Source organism: Melanotaenia boesemani, chromosome 4 (assembly GCF_017639745.1).
Source record: "Melanotaenia boesemani isolate fMelBoe1 chromosome 4, fMelBoe1.pri, whole genome shotgun sequence".
NCBI classification, from domain to species: Eukaryota; Metazoa; Chordata; class Actinopteri; order Atheriniformes; family Melanotaeniidae; genus Melanotaenia; species Melanotaenia boesemani.
Genome location: NC_055685.1, coordinates 12841232 through 12853955, shown reverse-complemented (window position 1 = coordinate 12853955; position 12724 = coordinate 12841232). Strand labels below are relative to the sequence as shown.

At 39.6% G+C, this 12724-nt stretch overlaps 2 protein-coding genes across 2 annotated transcripts; one reads left to right on the top strand and one right to left on the bottom strand.

Annotated features, from left to right (window-relative positions):
- The first annotated feature begins 377 nt into the window (after window positions 1-377).
- ugdh (UDP-glucose 6-dehydrogenase) lies at window positions 378-7015 on the top strand. Its single transcript, XM_041983871.1, has 12 exons — window positions 378-568; window positions 1501-1662; window positions 2179-2280; window positions 2389-2589; window positions 2661-2858; window positions 3480-3627; window positions 3901-3995; window positions 4071-4201; window positions 4448-4587; window positions 6042-6133; window positions 6229-6339; window positions 6434-7015. Exons 2-12 carry the CDS (start codon window positions 1501-1503, stop codon window positions 6542-6544), a joined length of 1491 nt encoding a protein of 496 aa, XP_041839805.1. The 5' UTR covers window positions 378-568; the 3' UTR covers window positions 6545-7015.
- Window positions 7016-7062: 47 nt separating this feature from the next.
- On the bottom strand, window positions 7063-12699 carry lias (lipoic acid synthetase). Its single transcript, XM_041983872.1, has 11 exons — window positions 12555-12699; window positions 12160-12335; window positions 11023-11116; window positions 10676-10756; window positions 10435-10591; window positions 10249-10306; window positions 10027-10155; window positions 9599-9744; window positions 9448-9518; window positions 9254-9365; window positions 7063-7799 (listed from the first exon to the last, which is right to left on the bottom strand). The coding sequence occupies exons 1-11, from the start codon at window positions 12675-12677 to the stop codon at window positions 7738-7740; spliced, it is 1209 nt and encodes a 402-aa protein (XP_041839806.1). The 5' UTR covers window positions 12678-12699; the 3' UTR covers window positions 7063-7737.
- Between the last annotated feature and the right edge of the window lie 25 nt (window positions 12700-12724).

Sequence of the window (12724 nt, the reverse complement as noted above, 5' to 3'; positions counted from 1 at the left end):
TCATGGTTTAGACGCTTCTTTTGTTTTGTTCTGGTTAGTTTTGTTTACAGTTAATTATCTTGTTAGAGAACAGCTTGTTGTGCAATGAATACTACAGGATAACAATGAAAAATTTGTGGACATATCTAAATACTCCTTCATGCAGGCAGCAGTGATACATCATGATTTCACGTTTCGTTTTATTTTAGACTTTTTGTTGCACACTTTGTTTTTGTGCTCTTGCTTTAGCGTCTCCACTCCAAAGCATATTTGTTTTCATATTTACTTTTCATTGTTCGCATTTACTTTGAAGATACAGCACCGGAAGTAGGTGTGCGTGGTGTCGTCAGGCCTGGTGGGCGGAGAGAAGTAGCTCCATTTAATTAAAGGTTGTACATGAAAAGTTACAGAGGAACTCCCACTGTGAAAATTTACCCGTCCAGCGTTGGTGTCCGTCCGTTCAACAGGCATTTATCTTTGGAACAACCGTGGCACCGGAGCTAATAAAATTTTAAACCGCAAGAGTAATTTTAACGAAGAAACCAGCATTATCTGCACATTCCTGAAGTTTACAGACTGTCGAGCAAAGGTAACGCAAAGTTAGCTAGCATTTGCTAGCTAGCAACGGGAGTCCTTTCATTTACAGTTTGCCGAGTTAATTTTAATTCAATCAGTCTGCGTTTAGAAAGAGAAGGTGGAGTAGATAATCAGTGCTCTGTTTTGTATGGTATCTTACTAACAGTGAGCTTTTCTCGGTGAGGCAGCTTCCGTGAACAAGCTGAAAGGTATTGAGAATAAAGGAGTCCTTTTTCTTCTCTGCCAGGAGCTGCTGAGCCGAAATTATGAAAGCCTCTTTATTTTCTTTTAGGCTGTAACGGTACAGCTGGTAACCACCACTGTGGTGCTGGCGAGCTGGTTGAACACTACATGTAAAAAATTTGAGCATAATTATTCTTTAATGATTGTTTTAGATTGATTTAAAAAATAATTAAAGAGTTTGAGGTAAATCTGTTTGAAGGTTAGACCTTTGTTGAAATATCCAATGATGATTAGAAATAAACCTTGTGAAGAACAGGACTCCAACTAATCATTAAGATAGTGTATTTTTATAGATTTTGAACCATTTAAATTATCTTCTCTAACTGAAAGGCAGAGACTAGTAAATGCTGTTTAAAACCTCAAACATTTGCAGTATATTGAGAGCTATATGTTCAGCTGGAAATAAATCAGTAGAAATTTTGATATGTTGGCATTAAAGTTCCCAAATGTGTGAAGATTATACTTTCTTTAAACCTTAGCGTCATTGCATTGATATGTTGTTGTATTGCAGGAGGCCGATTTTCCCTCTTTCCTGTAGAAGTAGGTTTCTTTCACCATTATGAGACACTAACAGTAATAGCTGTGATTGGTGGCCCCGCAAAGCAAGGACTGACTGATTTAATTTGATATTGGCACAGATAAATATACACTTTTTATCTGGGTTTAAGTTTATTTTTCTGTATTGTGTGTTTCTTTTAACAGATGTTTCAGATAAAACGGATCTGTTGCATTGGAGCTGGATATGTAGGAGGCCCAACGTGCAGTGTCATCGCCCATATGTGTCCAGAGATCACGGTGACTGTGGTGGACGTTAATGAGTCCCGCATCAAAGCCTGGAACTCTGACACATTACCCATTTATGAGGTAATTTATCTGCCATATTAATAATAAAAAACAGCTTATATCATGAAGTTCATGTGATTTCAGATAAAACTTTAAGAAGAGACTGTAGGTCACAGTTTATCAGGAGTGATTATTGCTTTGGATTCTTCTCCTTTGCCCTTAACCTTTGGCATCTAGTTGCAAGGTGTGCCTATTGTAATATCATGGCTAGTTTGACTTGCAAGAAGCAGGCCTCATTATTTTGAAGCCACTTTGCACATCCCAAGAGGATTGTCGGTTTCTTGAGTTACATGTGATTATTGTGCTGAGGTCAAACGTGTAGCTAGGAAACCACTCCAACTATTATTCTTGTTATTCTTCATCTCATGGGATAAATGAGACATAAATTAGTTCCAGAGTGTTTTGCAAGTTTTCTACGTCAACCCCAACCACAAAGTATTACATCATTGTGACAAGCGTTGGTCATAGTGGGTTTGTCTTACAAGTTTTCCCAGACACACATTCACTGATGCTGCCTCCCACTTCCTCTTCTTACAGCCGGGACTGAAAGAGGTGGTTGAATCATGCAGAGGGAAAAATTTATTTTTTTCTACAGACATAGACTCAGCCATTAGGGATGCTGACCTCGTTTTTATCTCTGTGAGTACCTCAATTCATTCTGCACTCCCCACATGTCAACTTTTCTGCTGCACAGATGAGTAAATCTCCCTTTAACAATAACTACTTAAGACTGTTCCTCTTTTGTAGGTGAACACCCCGACCAAGACCTACGGGATGGGGAAGGGTCGCGCGGCTGACCTGAAGTTCATTGAGGCATGTGCTCGGCGGATTGTGGAGGTGTCTGATGGCTACAAGATTGTCACGGAGAAGAGCACGGTCCCCGTACGAGCTGCTGAAAGCATCAGACGGATATTTGATGCCAATACCAAACCCAGCCTCAACCTGCAGGTGCATATTGTCACGCTTAAAAACCCTCTCAGATGTCTGTTCTTGTTTCTAAAAACACGTCACTGTTGTAGGTGCTGTCCAACCCAGAGTTCCTCGCAGAAGGGACAGCAGTGCGGGATCTGAAGGAGCCAGACCGCGTCCTGATTGGTGGAGATGAAACAGCTGAAGGCCAAAGGGCAATCAAAGCGCTTTGTGCTGTGTATGAACACTGGGTCCCCAAAACACGAATCATCACCACCAACACTTGGTCATCTGAGCTCTCCAAACTGGTGAGTCTAGAGAGAGAAAAAAACATATTTTCATAATCCTGTTTAAGTTGTTAAAGTTGTACCAATTCATTAAATGAGAAACATTAATTTTTTCTCAGGATATTATTTTTATCTGACCAACAGTCAATAACACAAGATCAGCTTATAGTTTACTATGCTATATTAATGTTACACTAATTATTTAGATTGCTCATAAATCTGTTCATTTCCTCGACTTTTCATTTAATTAGCAGTAAACACCTAAAAATGACTAAATATTGTAGACTAACGTGATACTTAATTTATCCAAATAAACAATATAAATATAAAAAAATACTGTCATATAAAATATGAAAAATGATTAAAACTCACATTTTGGAATAAATGACCTGAATAATTAGTCATTTAGCAATAATTTTTCTTCAGATTTTGTTTGATCCATTATTACAGCTTTGTATATAACAAACAACAAAAGCTACAGTAATTTATTTATATTACTTTTAAGAAAAGCTAAAGTGAGCATCACAGTTTGTTAAAGTTCAGGGCAAGTGTTCCCTTGAGAGGTCTTTTGTATTTCGTAGTTGTGATACTTTGATTTAAAACAAAGAAACAAAAGCAAAGGAAAAACATCTGTGTTTGTAGGCAGCCAATGCTTTTCTGGCCCAGCGAATCAGCAGCATTAACAGCATCAGTGCTCTGTGCGAGGCCACAGGAGCTGACGTGGAAGAGGTTGCCAAGGCAATTGGTATGGATCAGCGAATAGGCAGCAAGTTCCTTAAAGCCAGCGTTGGTAAGAAGCATCCCCACGCAATGTTGAAAGGTCCAGTTTGTAGAATGTAGGGACATATACTGCAACCATCAGAGTATAAAAGAACATTTATAGAGTTTGAGCATCTTCAGATATAAGTAGCCTTTACAGAAAACCTTTTTGCATGTGATTCTACATGAATGTAATCATAATCTAGAAAATTTGTGTTTCTGCTAAAATATTGGAACATAACAGTGAGCTGCATAATGAATTTTGTAACCACTGAACTCAAACGTTTTGTGACACCCTGGCCAGGTTTCGGTGGAAGCTGCTTCCAGAAAGATGTCCTTAATCTGGTTTATCTGTGTGAGGCCCTCAACCTGCCGGAGGTGGCTTCTTACTGGCAGCAGGTGAGAAATACACCGATTGGAGGGCTTAGCTTGGGGTGTTTAGCTTCTCCTCCTCATCTGTTTTATTCTTCTCAGGTGATCGACATGAATGAGTATCAAAGGCGCCGCTTTGCCTGCAGGATCATCGACTGTCTGTTCAACACTGTAACTGGAAAAAAGATTGCTCTGCTGGGCTTCTCCTTTAAAAAAGACACCGGTGACACAAGGTTGGTCTCTTTATTTTGGCCCGTTATTCACAATTGTGTCAAATAAATTGAACATGAGCCAGATAATGTTTGAAAACCACAAAAGACCTGTTGAACCACTGTATGTCGTCTTTGTACGAAACATGCAGAGTCACTGCTGGTTACTTTACTCCACTTGAACGCATGCCAAAAACATATCTCTGTGAACTGTAACCCTGCACAGAGTTGATGCTTTTGTGTGTGTGTGGATGTGTTTTGCAACTTCAGAGAGTCATCCAGTATTTACATATCAAAGTATCTGATGGATGAGGGAGCCAAGCTGTTCATCTATGACCCCAAAGTTCTTAAGGAGCAAATCATTCATGACCTCTCCCAGCCCAACATCTCGGAGGACAACCCAGAAAGAGGTGTGTGAGTTCTTATACGTGTTCAGATGTTTAACAGAGCTACAGCACTGTGTGTGATTTAACTGTAGGAAATGTTTTAGTCAAACTAAATTGTGTACATTGTGTTTTTGCAAAGTCATGATAAAACTTATACACACCTTTTCGGCTTTGTTTAAGAAAGCATTTAAAAATCAGACTTACCCTCTTGGACATAAGGCTTCAGTGAGTTCCTGCCATCAGCTTTTACAGAAACTATGACATTTTAAAGATCAATGTTTATTTAAAAAAAAAAGAAGTGATTATTCATGACTATCACTCCTCGTCTGAAAGGGCGTGATGCTGCTGTGTTGCATCCAATCTGAATATTGAGTGATTGTTGGACATTTTGGGTTTATTTTCTTGCAATTTGTTTAATAAGAAGATCAAGACCAAGTTAAAAGATGAAGCTGGAGCGCAGACTGTATAAAACTACTACTGCTATACCTACTTCATCCTCTGCCACGCGTGAAGCTGATGTAGATGTCATAAATTCCACTGATGGCAGCTTGGTGTTTGTTTCTAAACATTGCTAAAATATTAACTACTTTAATAAAATACTAAGTCAATAACTTTTTCCCTTTTCTGTTGTCACCCAGACAACAGAAAAGATCCGTCAACACAACGCATTTATGTTAAACTTGTCCATTACTTCCAGTTTAATAGGATATTGATACAATGGATGTGATGAGTTATAATTAAAGGACATGAATTTGATCAAACACAAAGTCTTGGAAAAAGTTCAATAGAGTAATAAGCTATTTTAACAGATGTTAAAGCATCTGAGCTGGGCTGTTTCAGTCTAGTAAAAATGGTAAACGATTGTTTTAGTCAACACTAACAGTTTCTCCCTACTTTTGGATGAATGCCACGTTTCAGTTTGTTTGACGTTATTCCTCATGTCACTCCCTGAAACCGGTGCTTTTTCTCATCAGCTGAGTTGGTTTTTACCGTCCTGTTGATCAGACGCTCCACCTCATCCTCTTGTCTGGAGTGGACACCCTCATACTACAACTGATTGCACAGCCCTACATCACTGCCTAGTAAAATCATATATATCCTATTTATTATTAACTTGTCAGGTGAACTAAAGAGTCAGATGTTCCCATTATAGTTTAGAAAAGGTTGTTCTTAAGGTTCGTTAACTATTAAGTTATACCGATTATTTACCAGCATGGAAAACGCTTGTTGGCAGGTCAGCCTGACGTTATGCGGACACCTGAATGTCACGTAACATCAGTCATGCTCATTAGGTGGTGAATCAGTGGTTTCCAGGGTTTCTTTGACTTTCATCACTCACACAGTCGCTTGTTAAAATTGGTTTAGAAAAAAGAAATTGGTGTTCTGAATTGGAGACTTTCATAGTTTTCTTTTGGATGTGATGATCACCAGAATAGAGTAAATCCCTTCCCTAATGCCGACTTTTGTTTACGTTTTAGTGTCTGAGCTGGTGACTGTGACTTCAGACCCATATGAGGCTTGCCAGAGTGCACATGCACTGGTCATCTGCACTGAGTGGGACATGTTTAAGGTCACAATCAAGTTCATCCATCTCATAAGCTGTTGCCTCTTGAAAATATGTGTAAACCTAAATTTTACACTGGTACTTCTGCAATACTGCCACAGGAACTGGACTATGAGAAAATCTACAAGAAGATGCTGAAGCCGGCCTTCATATTCGATGGTCGCAGAGTTCTGGACCACCTCCACGATCAGCTCCACTGCATCGGCTTCCAGGTGAGCGAACGTGTGGGGAAAAAACCAACAACACTTCACATGCAGGGCAAATGAATGAAATGCAGAAAGTTAACAGACTTTTCTCGGGCTGCAGATTGAAACCATTGGCAAGAAAGTGACGGCAGCACGAATCCCCTACACCCCGGCAACCACTTGTCCTCGCATCGCCGGCCCTGAACCTGCCACCAAGAAGGCAAAAGTCTAAAGCCGATTCTTCCCCCACACGACACGCAACACATTCCTCTCAAAGCCTTTTCATTTCAACAGCAGAGGGAAGGAAGCTGAACTCGGTTTCCTGCCTCCTCTGTTCCTCTTCATGATCAGGAGGGTTAAACTAGCTGCTCCCTGCAGTGGGAAGGGAAGATGGGGAAATCTTGAATCATAGTATTAATTGAATGTTTAGAAATATGTTCTTTGATCTATTCCAGATACAGTTAACGTTTTACATGCTGAATAATATTTAGCAAACGTCTGCTGTACTCACTTTAAAGGAACACTATTAAATGGGCTTATTTACATTATGTACTATATAATCAAGTATGATTAAAAATGCTCAATTTTTATACATTTTAATATACATATTTTTATAAATCATCTTACTGTATGTTGGTCTGTGTGTCTTCTGCATCAGTGAATGTTTACCAAAAGGGCCAATGCAATAAAGTGTGATGTCCTTAATTTGTGCTGCTGATCATTCAAACTGACGTTGAAAAAGAAAACAAATACAGACTGAAGATTTTTAATTCTGTAAATACAAATATACATTTTAGAGATCTGTTTTGTACCCCATACATCTGTCTTATCCAGTGATTACACTGTGAACACTGATAATCCCAAAAAGTGCTTCTGACATAAGACTCTCCAAGGGAGGGTTTAACAGAGCATTTGAAATGAAAATCACACATAACTTCACCTCAGTCACTGAAAGACTTTGCTCAAAAACAACTCCGGCTTGATTAAATCACAAGCGGAGCAGCAGACATCAAAGCTCTTCCAGCAGAGCTGCTTTAAGGTCAGAAGCTTCTAACCTCACTCTGGCTGGAGTAGATGTGATTTACGAGCCCTTGAGGAGAAAAATACAGCTTGTCCTCATGTTAGGTTGTATTTGTCCTGGCAGGGCTACATGGACACGGCCTACATGCCCTTCTTTGATCTTCCTAAACAGCTCTGGGCTGTTACAGGTGGACACTTGTGGATAAGTGTTTAAAATAAACATAGTGGTCCATAAACTTTTAACAGGATTTGTTTTAGTCACCTTTGCACCCTTTAAACTGCACAAATTCTTAAACTTGTTGGATTATGTTTGGTGTTTTCTGCACTACACCTGACAACAACGGAGTGCTGTGATGGTGAACAAAGCACATTTTGTTTTACTTATTGCAGGTAGAGATGAGTTTCTCATTGTGGTGTTGCAGCTTCCGCTTTTCTCTTTTTCAGTAGATTCTTCAGGAAGAACTCGCCTGTAAAAGAAAAACAAATCAAGGACTATTACTCAAAATTTCAACTTATTCTTATACGAGTCTGGCTTTCCAGAAGTTTTCTTGCTAGAATAAACAGAATTAGTTCCCAGAACATTTTCTCACTTAATCCGTAGGATGAGAGCTACTGAGGTTCCCACCAGCAGCGCTGGGGATTTGGCTCTTTGTTGTGAAATGCATCACAGAACAGGAAGACTCCTGCTCATTGACCTGACTGCAGGCTGCCAGCACCTGACCAACACGACGTAATCGGTAAAAAAAAATAAGATGTAACACTTAATATTTCTCCTTTAAATCCTAAATCAGCTTTCCTTTTTATTATCCTTTATTTAAATTATTATATAACCATTTCTTGTCAATATATCAACTTAGTTCTAATGGAGCATGTTTTCATTGACACTTTTTTGTAAAGCAGCTGCTTTTAGTCACAACACAGAAATTTCATTAATGGTAAAAGCATTTAAAATAAATATTTAATATAATTTTCCTCTTTAGACCTCACTGTTAATTATATCTCATCTTCATTGTGTATGAATAAATGGTCCCTATCAAATAGTGTAAAAAACAATCACATGAACAGGATTTCATTCTTCATGTCATTTAGGTGGACATTGAAAGCTCAGACATGTTCATTTTTAATAAATTAGTTGGTCTTATAAGAACATGCTTTCTATAATTTTTTCTACATTTCCTATGAATGAAACCTCGACTCTTCACACTTGTAAGGCTTCAGATGCATTTCTATAGAAAATCATCATTAGTTGCGGTTTGTGTTGCATTGCATTATGGGAAGTAGTGACATGAAATATCTGGAGGCCAGAACTGCTCTATCAGTTCCTGTTTGAAACTTTGTACTGACAACATCAGCTGAAATACACAGCAAGACTTTGAGGTCATTTTGACTCTGGTTAATGAAAAGATTAATGGGACGGTTCAAGTGAAGTCCAAACTTTTTTATTTAGTTATGGTTATGTGCAATTACTTGTGTCTGAACTTGGGTTGCTGTGGGTTTCAAGATAAAGATATATAACTCTGAGGCCTCTGTGGCAAATCATGACAGTCAGTGTTTGGACATATAGGTGAAAGCAGCTCTGTGGTTTAGCACATACATAGTTATCCAACGTTTAGCTGTAGTGCTCTGCTACAATAAGCAGGACCTATGAGCTCTCTCCAGGTAGCACTAAATACTATCAAATGGATCAGCAAAGAAAAGGCGAGAACACACAAGAAAAACTGTGATAACCTGATTCACTTCCCGTCTTGCCTTTCTAATATAAACTACAATGAGCTCCATCGTTACTGAATCAATATAAACAACCCTAACCATATTAAAAAGTCTTAAATGTCTTGTTCCTCTTAACAGTATGTTTGGCTATACAACATTCCTCAAGAAATAAAGCTGAATTTCCATTAACTGCAAGGTGCAGACCGCTCACCTGCTTTGTAGGAAGATCGAACCAGTGGCCCACTGGCTGTGTAGACAAAACCCATTTCATTTCCAACTTTCTCCCAGTGAGCAAATCTTTCAGGAGTAACGTATTCTTCCACCTAAACCCAAACACATCGTCTTTAAAGCGTATCCAACCAACAAGCATTTCAGATTTCTAGCAAAAGAAAGAGTCAGCCTCACCTTTAAGTGGCGTTTAGTGGGTTGCATGTACTGGCCGAGCGTGAGACAGTCCACTCCTGCTCCTCGCAGCTCTGTGGCATCAACACAACGGTATTATCAGAAAACTGTTGTTAAACTGGACTCTGTGTATGTCACTACAGAGTGTACACACCAGTCAGAGTGTTCATTATCTGTTGGTCAGTCTCTCCCAGTCCCAGCATGATGGAAGTCTTGGTGAGCACGCTGGGTTTGATCTTCTTGGCGTGCTTCAGGACGCTCAGGGACTGGTCAAAGTTTGCTCTGGGGTCACGGACGTATCTGCAAACAGATGACAGACATAAGTATCTGAAAGGCGTAATGAGGGAGGAGCAAGAGAAAACAAGGGAAATGTTTCACACTTCTGCAGTTCACCCATTACTCAACACATCACTGATAAACATCTCTTGTGCCACCTGCTGTCAGACTGTAGAACTGATGCTTTCAAGATAAAAAATTTCCTTGTTACAGATTAACGTGGGTTTATTAGTCTATACAGACGATTTATTAGTCTACAGCACTAAAACCAGGTTATAAATAGCTGATAAAACACAGTCTTTATACCTTTGCAGCTCACGCACTGTCTCCACATTGTGGGCGTACACGTCTAACCCCGACAGGGAGATCTTCTCCACAGCCGCCAGGTCACCACGGAAATCAGGGGTCAGACATTCAACCAGGATCTGAGAATTTCTGGATGAAAAAAAAAATCCCAAAAGCACTGATTAATTCATTGTGGAAAAATCACAATGCAGACTGCAGATAAATCCTGTGGAAGAGGTTTACCTTTCCTTCAGGTGACAAACAGTCTTAGCAAAGTGTGCTGCTCCTCCATCAGCAATATCTGTAAATAAAGCAAGTTATTAGAACAAGATGTTTGAAGTGTTAGCTAATCGTGTCAAAGCCAGGCTGGGGGTTTTATGTTACATTTGTGGACATTTAATACTACTTTTCTAGCCTAACAAGCTTTACCGTCTCTGTCGACTGAGGTCAGAACCACGTAGTCTAGCCCCCAGGCAGCGATGGCCTTGGCTGTGTTGTACGGCTCATCGGGGTCCAGAGGTGGGGGTTGACGAGCCGTCTTTACTGAGCAGAACCTGCACCCACGGGTGCACGTATCTCCCATCAGCTACATGCAGAGAGAAAACCATGATCTTCTGTTTGTCAGAGTTCTCGTGTCGCCTCTTATCTGTAACTGAAAGATAAAACTCACCATGATGGTGGCAGTGGCCGTGGCAAATTCTCCTCCTCCCCAACATTCCCCGATGTTTGGACACCTAGCCTCTTCACACACCTGAGAAAAGAGCCAGAGACCATCAGCAAAAGCACAAGAACTGGCACACAATGTTTGCACCTCTAATCACCATGTTACAAATTTATAATTTCAAATATTTATAAAGTGTATAAATATTTGCAGGAAGTTGAAACTTCCTGTTGTGGTAATTTGATGCTAATGAACACTTCAAAATTGACACGTATGAGTATGTCTTTTTCCACCATGATTTACATCTTATGCATGAATTTTCTGGGTAACTCAAGAGTCACAAGAACGACACTGACTGTGTGCAGGTTCAGGTCTCTCAGCGTGTTTTTCAGCCTGTTGTAGTTCTTTCCAATGGGGATCTCAGTCTTCAGCCACGGAGGAAGCCTCAGCCTGAAGTGAAAGTTTAGAAGTGGTTTTCAGCATAGATCGAAACAGTAACATTTGCTTGCATTTGTTTCTGTTTGTAAACTCACATTCAGGCCTAAGGTAACTTATTATAAGTCCCTGTTACAATAAAGAGGAGGGTTTTGATGCAAATAGGGCCTTACACATTAACATCAGAATAAAGCAGGGGTGTCAAATATATGGACAAGGGGCCAAAAGTGGCCTTCCAGCGAGTCCAATCAAACCTGCAACATTAATTTGGTAAATGTGAAAATTCCTAAAAAAAAAAAAAAAACTTTCCTAATTTGTCTATGTGAGCTTGATTTTTTTTAGATTTTCAAGGCAGGTGGATAACTTGTTATATGTTTTGTATCTTTATTTCTTAATAAATTTCACTTTAGTTTGTATTATCATGTAGAGGAAATCCAGGTGGACTGGATTATTACACAGATGTGATATAAAATAACTTCTAGCTCTTGAAAAGTTGCTCTGATCATAATCTAAAATAGTGTATTTTTAGTTCTAGATACCTGTGATTAAAAGTTTTGTGATTTTGTTGATCCATTGTGATTTGTTAGTTGTAATACACATGTAAATAATAAAATGAGGGGAAACATTGCTGAAGCTACATTTATTTTTCACAAGAACTTTTCAGGTTGTTCATGTTTCCTAAAAGGACAGTTCATTAAACGTAAACCTTGTGATAATGTACTTGCACTTTTGCACTAAAATAAAAGGGGGGTATTTTGTATTTTCCTTATCTATGGGTTATTATGCTATTATTTTACTGCTCTGAACCTCTTGAAATCAAATTGTGCTGTATGCGGCCTGAACTAACATGAGATTGACACCCTTGGACTAAAGGATTACCTACCGAGAACAGATTAATTTACATAGCTCAAGAAAAATGTATTGCAGCTCTAATAATTTCCATGACATTAATAGGAGTCTTAATACTTAGAGCTCACGGTGACTCAGCTCATCACAATCAGAAAGTTTGTCTCACAAGGTCTTTGAACCCCTCTGATATCTTGTCCCAGTGGACGTACCTCTCTCCTTTCTGTCTCTTCAGGTTGCCTCTGTACTCTGTCCACTTGCTTTTCTCCGACAGTTCCCCTGAAATAAAGTCCTGCAGATCAGGCCCGTCTTCGCTCAGCAGCTCCTTCTTCCTGTCTGTCCGCTCTGGAGAAGATTTGGCCGCAGTTGTCAGATTACTTGTATAAATCTGCAGAGAATTACTGATAGTTAGACGTATCAAAACACATCGTGGGTGCAACCTGTTAGTGGCATCATGGATAAGTTACAAAACAGACAACCCAGCAGGCTGCTGCTAATTAAAGGCCTGTGACCCGGCTTCACCGCTGAGGGCAGCCGTTATTTGACCAACCATATCATGAAATTGTGCCTGTTAAAACCTATTCGAGAATTGACGTGAAATACTCACATGTGGGATGGATCTAGGACTCAGCCATAGGTGGTTTGTGGAAAAACGACCCGCTACACAGCAACTTTGTTTAAGCAACGCCATGACTTCAGCTAGCAGGCGGCTGTCATTGACAACAAACATCGGCAAGCGGCTTGTTTGGTCTGGTGCTACATTCACGTTATAACCGC

What these genes read in the sequence shown, in the direction of transcription:
- ugdh (XM_041983871.1), top strand. Translation starts at nt 1,501, where the DNA reads ATGTTTCAGATAAAACGGATCTGTTGCATTGGAGCTGGATATGTAGGA. An exon ending in CATCTGAGCTCTCCAAACTG is followed by an intron (nt 2,859 to 3,479) that starts GTGAGTCTAGAG and finishes CTGTGTTTGTAG; the next exon opens with GCAGCCAATGCTTTTCTGGC. An exon ending in TCCACTGCATCGGCTTCCAG is followed by an intron (nt 6,340 to 6,433) that starts GTGAGCGAACGT and finishes CTCGGGCTGCAG; the next exon opens with ATTGAAACCATTGGCAAGAA.
- lias (XM_041983872.1), bottom strand. Translation starts at nt 12,677, where the DNA reads ATGTTTGTTGTCAATGACAGCCGCCTGCTAGCTGAAGTCATGGCGTTG. An exon ending in GACCTCAGTCGACAGAGACG is followed by an intron (nt 10,307 to 10,434) that starts GTAAAGCTTGTT and finishes CTTTATTTACAG; the next exon opens with ATATTGCTGATGGAGGAGCA. An exon ending in TCGATCTTCCTACAAAGCAG is followed by an intron (nt 7,800 to 9,253) that starts GTGAGCGGTCTG and finishes TTTCTTTTACAG; the next exon opens with GCGAGTTCTTCCTGAAGAAT.